General features: G+C 40.3%; 1 protein-coding gene across 5 annotated transcripts in view; it reads left to right on the plus strand.

The window, feature by feature from the left end:
• LOC122555253 overlaps positions 1-5,762 on the plus strand; it is a 47,259-nt gene that overhangs the window by 15,350 nt on the left and 26,147 nt on the right. For 4 of the 5 annotated variants that reach the window (XM_043701048.1, XM_043701050.1, XM_043701049.1 and 1 more), the window contains exon 5: positions 4,887-4,954. The exons of the other annotated variant lie outside the window; for it this stretch is intronic. In XM_043701048.1, the coding sequence (XP_043556983.1) occupies positions 4,887-4,954 (68 nt within the window). The remainder of the gene's footprint in view (positions 1-4,886; positions 4,955-5,762) is intronic. 5 annotated transcript variants of the gene reach the window in all.

Raw genomic sequence — 5,762 nt, forward strand, 5'->3', positions numbered from 1 at the left:
TTCCCCAGAATGCAGTCCAATTGTCCAAGTACCTGAAGCCCTCCCTCCTACGCCATCCTTGCAGCCACGTGTTCAACTGCACTCTCTCCCTATTCCTTGCCTCACTGTCACGTGGCACCGGCAACAACCCAGAGATGACGACTCTGTCTGTCCTAGCTTTTAGCTTCCAACTTACCTCCTGAGCTCCTGAATGACCTCCCCACCCCTCTTCCTACCTGTGTCATTGGTGCCAAAGTAGGCCACTGTAAAAAGGTGAAAATTATAGCATCTCGATGCACGTAGTATTCAAATTGAAATTAGATGAGCCATCTAGCATGGACCTAGGAACCAGAAATACTAACAAAACAGCTCTGTCAACCCTGCAAAGTCCTTATTACTAACATCTGGGGTCTATGGCCAATATTGGACAGCTATCTTACAGACAGTCAAGCAATAGCTTGATGCCTGAAGGTATGATTCCATGAGTATAATGACAATGTCACATTCAGCAACCCTCATGAAGTCTGACACCATCCAGGACAAAGCAGTTGATTGATTGATTGGCACCACATCCATAAACATTTTATCACTCCACTACCATTGCTTGGTAGAGCAGTGCATGCTATCTACAAAATGCACTCCAGAAGTTCTCCAAAGAGCCCACGAGCATTTTCATCTAGAAAGATGAGGGCAACCGATACTATACATGGAAGTACCACCATTTGCAAGTTCCCTTTCAAGCCACTCACTATCTTGACTTGGAAACACATTGCTGTTTTTCACTGTCGCTGAGTCACAAGTCTGGAATTTTCTCCTGAATGGCATTGTGGATCAATCATAGAAGGTGGACTGCAGCAATTCAAAAAGGTAGCTCATTGCTATCTTGTCAAGGGCAACTAAATGCTGGCCAGCCAACAATGCTCACATCCCAAGAAATAATGTTTAAAAAAAATCTAACGCATGCATGATACTTACTTCGTAGCCATGGCCCCATCTAGTACATCACATCTTTCTCAGGTGAATTCGTGCTTCTGGCTCACAAGTTTTTTTTCAGTTCTCCATGCACATACATGTGACATTTGGGTAAAATGGTCCAGTTTTGTCTTGGTCTCTTTTTTTCTTCTTTGACTAGAACTGCCAGATGAACCTTTCTTTAGGAATATGAATCCCTGTCTGTTTAGATATAGGTTACTGCCCAAGTGGCCATTGCCTCATCCCAAAAATCGTTCCAGTTTCTCAGAAGTCTGCAACTGTCTTTCTGGTTCTGTGTTGACAGTTCTTGATCTCTTTTTCAATGACTGGTTCTGCTCCTTAATCTCGATCTGTGCACAGTTAAAAGTAGATTCAAGGTTCTGTCACTGGTTCCTACAAGAACTAAGATCTTTGGATTGTCTTTCATTTGTGGAATTTATTCTTCCATTTATGGCTTGATGCCCAGACCTCTGGTACCTGGAAACCATATGTTTGTAACTTTGATCACAACTGACAAAAAACTTTATAGCCCCTTGACTATAGAGGTTTCTGTTGGCAATCAGAATTTTGCTCTGTACCTTTTTCTCCCTTGGTTAACCTCTTGCTCCTTGGTGTCCTTGTAGTTTCCAATTAGCAATTATCACCCTTTTTGTTCATGTCACTGTACCTAAGGATTTATTCCAACTAGAGAAATCCCGCTGCTCAAAATTATTCCCATTTCATACTGATCTGTTTTCAACCTAGTTTCCCAATTACTAGCTACTGCTGGTAATGTGTTGAGTGACCGTGAACCATCTTAGCAAAAACCTATCGCAAGGGAATACTATGATTATGCCCAGTTGACTGTCAAGCTGTGCAGCTCTTCACTCAAAGATTGCAAACATCATATACTTCACAATACTTGAAAATCTAAATTTACTGCATGGGCTTCTTTCCAAAACTAAGTACGCAATCTTTTCAAAGAATGTTACATGCTTGATGAAATCCAGAAGGAAAATTGAGCCAATGATTTGCTACTACATTGTAATTGACCAAAATCTAATTGAAATTCTGGGTCATTATTGTACCAGCACTCAATTCACTGGACATATTTGCTTGTTATATGAAGTTTGTCGCGAATAAGCGGAAGTGCATCTCTTGCTATCTTTCATTGGTCAATCTGACTGGTTGATGACTCGGTATTACAGAAGAAATACAGTATTACCAAAAGCTGTGCACTAATGAGAAGAATTAATTTCAGCTTGTTTTCTAGTTTTAATTTGACTTGCACTCTTGTCCCTAATTCAACAGAACAGTAACGAGTTGATAAAGCTAGCAGTACATTGGAGCATTTGTTTGGTAGGTAGTAGTAATTGGATGTTTCTTACAACATAAAGAACAGCACAACTTTCACTGTTAATTAGAATGTTGCCACATGAACATATGCAGTTGAATCAGTTGAAGATCTGGGGCTTTGATAGTGGCCAGTTGCCATTTGTAATGGATTGGATATGTTTGTACTAACTCAAACCTGGATTTTTAACAAATATTTCAATTGAGTCACCTCATCAGATAGAAAAGTCTTAACAGGATGCTAGGCATTAAACCTAAAAGCTGTGTCACAGAGGCTATGCCCCATTCTCCTTAATAGGGACATATGGCCTTGGAGGGAGTGGTGTAGATTTAATGGCTAATATTTAGATTGCAAAAGTAAATTACTACATGAGATTTACACGCAGCCTGGTTATTATTCCTGTAATTTACAAGGTTTAGGAGTGTATTTGATATTTTCAATATATCAATGGGAGTTAAAGATGCAGATGGAAGCTACTTTGGATTGTGAAGTATAAGACTAGGGGATATAACCAGACTTTTCAGGGATAAATTAGGAAATATTTCTAACAGTGCTAACACTGATAGATGTTTGGTCTCCTACAAATTGCAGTTGATGCTGCAACTGAGCGAAGTTATATGTTTATGACTTATATGAACAATTTGGATGAAAATTTAGGAGGCATGGTTAGTAAGTTTGTGAATGACACCAAAATTGGTGATATAGTAGACAATGAAGAAGGTTATCTGAGATAACAAAGGGATATGATCAGTTGGGCCAATGGGCTGAGGAGTGGCAAATGGAGTTTGATTTAGATAAATGCAATTAGTCAGACTGACAAGGGCAGGACTTATACAGTCAATAGTAGGGCCCTGAGTGGTGTCGAACAAAAAGGCCTAGGGGTTCAGGTACATAGTTCTCTGAAAATTGCATCACAGACAGTATGGTTAAATTATTTAGCATGCTTACTGTCATTGCTCAGACCATTGAGTAGAGGAGTTGGGATGTCATGTTGCAGTTGTACAGGAAGTTGGCGAGGCCTCTTTTCAAGTATTATGTATAGTTCTGGTCACCCTAGTAAAGGAAGGATATTATTAAATTGGAGAAAGTTCAGAAAAGGTTTACAAGGCTGTTGCTAGTAATTAAAAGTTTGAGTTACAAGGAGAGGCTGGAGCTTTTTTCCTTGGAGAGCAGGACTTTGAGAGTTATCCTTTATGGAGATGTATAAAATCATGAGGGGTATTGATAAAGTGAATGACAAAGGTCTTTCTCCTCGGGTAGGGGAGTTCACAACTAGAGGATGTACTTTTAAGCTAAGAGGAGAAAGATTTAAAAGGGACCTGAGGGGCAGCTTTTCCACATACCACTTAGCTTGTATGTGGAATGAACTGCCAGAGGAAGTAGTAGAGGCAGGTACAGTTACAACATTTGAAATGCCTTTGGACAGGTACATAAATAGAAAAGATTGAGGGAAAAAGGCCAAATACAGGCAAGTAGGAGTAGTTTGGTTTGGAGAAACTTGGTCAGCAAGGAAGAGTTCGGCCAAAGGATCTGTTTCTTTGCTGTATGACTTTGTGACTCAGTAATTGGGTCACAATGCATTAATTCCAATGGATCTGCAATAATTTTATGAAATTGGTTGCAGACTCATTTGGCAACATTGACTAGTCTTCCTAATAGAATTGTCTGGAGATTTTCAACAATTTTGTTTTCTACTATTTTCAGTATTCCAAACTTCAAATTTGAAAAATTGCCTCTAAAACTTAGAAAGCCAGGATCATCTTTTAGTTTCTATATTGGATTGAAATTGACACAGCAGTTGTCTAATTAAAAGTTTCATCAGTATGAGTAAGTAGTACAAAAACGCAATTGGTATAATTGCAGCTCTGCAGTCTGGTTGCATTGTCTTGAATTCAACTTAGATTAGATTCCCTACAGTGTGGAAACAGGCCCTTCAGCCCAACAAGTCCACACCGACCCTCCGAAGAGTAACCCACCCCCCCCTGATTAAAGCACCTAACACTATGGGCAATTTAGCATGGCCATTTCACCTGACGTGCACATCTTTGGACTGTGGGAGAAAACTGGAGAACCCGGAAGAAACCCACGCAGACACGGGGAGAATGTGCAAACTCCATACAGACAATCGGCCGAGGCTGGAATCGAACCTGGGACCTGAGGCAGCAGTGCTAACCATTGAGCCACCGTGCTGCCCAATAAAGATACTAGTAATTAACTTGTGTTAGGAATAAACCAGTCTATTTGTTAAACACAGGTATTGGAACTTGTGGCTCATAATTTTGTCATTACATTTTTTAAATCTTAGGATGGCGCATATTGATATTGAATGAGTATTTGAGCTAATAATATTGGCTTCACATTGCTTGAATGATAACATATCGGTGTGTTCTTTTTTTAAAAATGGTGGCCCCCTTTTTACCCCCTCAGCTTATGAATTTCAGGCATAAATTCTGTCTTACAAAATCACAGTATCTGAACAACTCACGGAGGGTGATGCAGAATGGCCTCGCCAATGAGGAAATAAGTAGGAGATGTAAAAGAAGTTGGTATATCTTGAATGCATTTAAAGTGAACTAAGAAAACTTATTGTTTTAAATCCAAGATCAAGCAGATCGGAGTTCTGAATTTAAAGCTGTCAAAGATGAACAATGCATGCCAAGTATGTCCAAGGTACAGCGTAATCTTTGATCAACTTTTTCTTTCCTATAATCTGATAATTTATATAACCTTCAGCTATGATTTTTGTGTTATGCAAATCACATGCATGATATCAACTTTCCCAAGTGATTTATAGTAATGTATCCATGTGAAACATTGAGTCCAGCTGTTTTGTTAAATTTGTTTTCATGTGCAATTTATTTATCACAGTCACTTGTGATGGTAACATTTCTTAATGAGATTTACACTTGAAGAGTAAAACAAGCATTGATATTTTGTGATCCATGCATTTTCCTTTATTTTCCTAAATTTCTTCCTGGTGTGAAGAGTTATAAATTCATTCTAGGGGTGAGCCTTTTCGGTTGTTAAAAGGATCTGGATTTTAAATTTGCCTGCTTTTGCACTATGCTGTCAGCTGTACAGGTCCTTCATCAGGAATAAAGGCAGAGAGCCTGAAGCATGGAGAGATAAGCTAGAGTAGGGTGGGGGTGGGGAGAGAGTGGCATAGAGTACAGTAGGTCAGTGGGGAAGGAGATGAAGGTGATAGGTCAGGGAGGAGAGGGTGGAGTGGATAGGTGGAAAAGGAGCTGGGCAGGTCGGACAAGTCCGGACAGGTCAGGGGATCGAGTTTCTGGAGGTTAGAAGCTAGGATGAGGTGGGGGAAGGGGAAATGAGGAAACTGTTAAAATCCACATTGATGCCCTGGGGTTGAAGTGTTCCGAGGCAGAAGATGAGGCGTTCTTCCTCCAGGCATCTGGTGGTGAGGGAGCGGCGGTGAAGGAGGCCCAGCACCTCCATATTCTCGGCAGAGTGGGAGGGG

The sequence above is a fragment of the Chiloscyllium plagiosum genome, chromosome 12, assembly GCF_004010195.1.
Source record: "Chiloscyllium plagiosum isolate BGI_BamShark_2017 chromosome 12, ASM401019v2, whole genome shotgun sequence".
NCBI lineage: Eukaryota > Metazoa > Chordata > Chondrichthyes > Orectolobiformes > Hemiscylliidae > Chiloscyllium > Chiloscyllium plagiosum.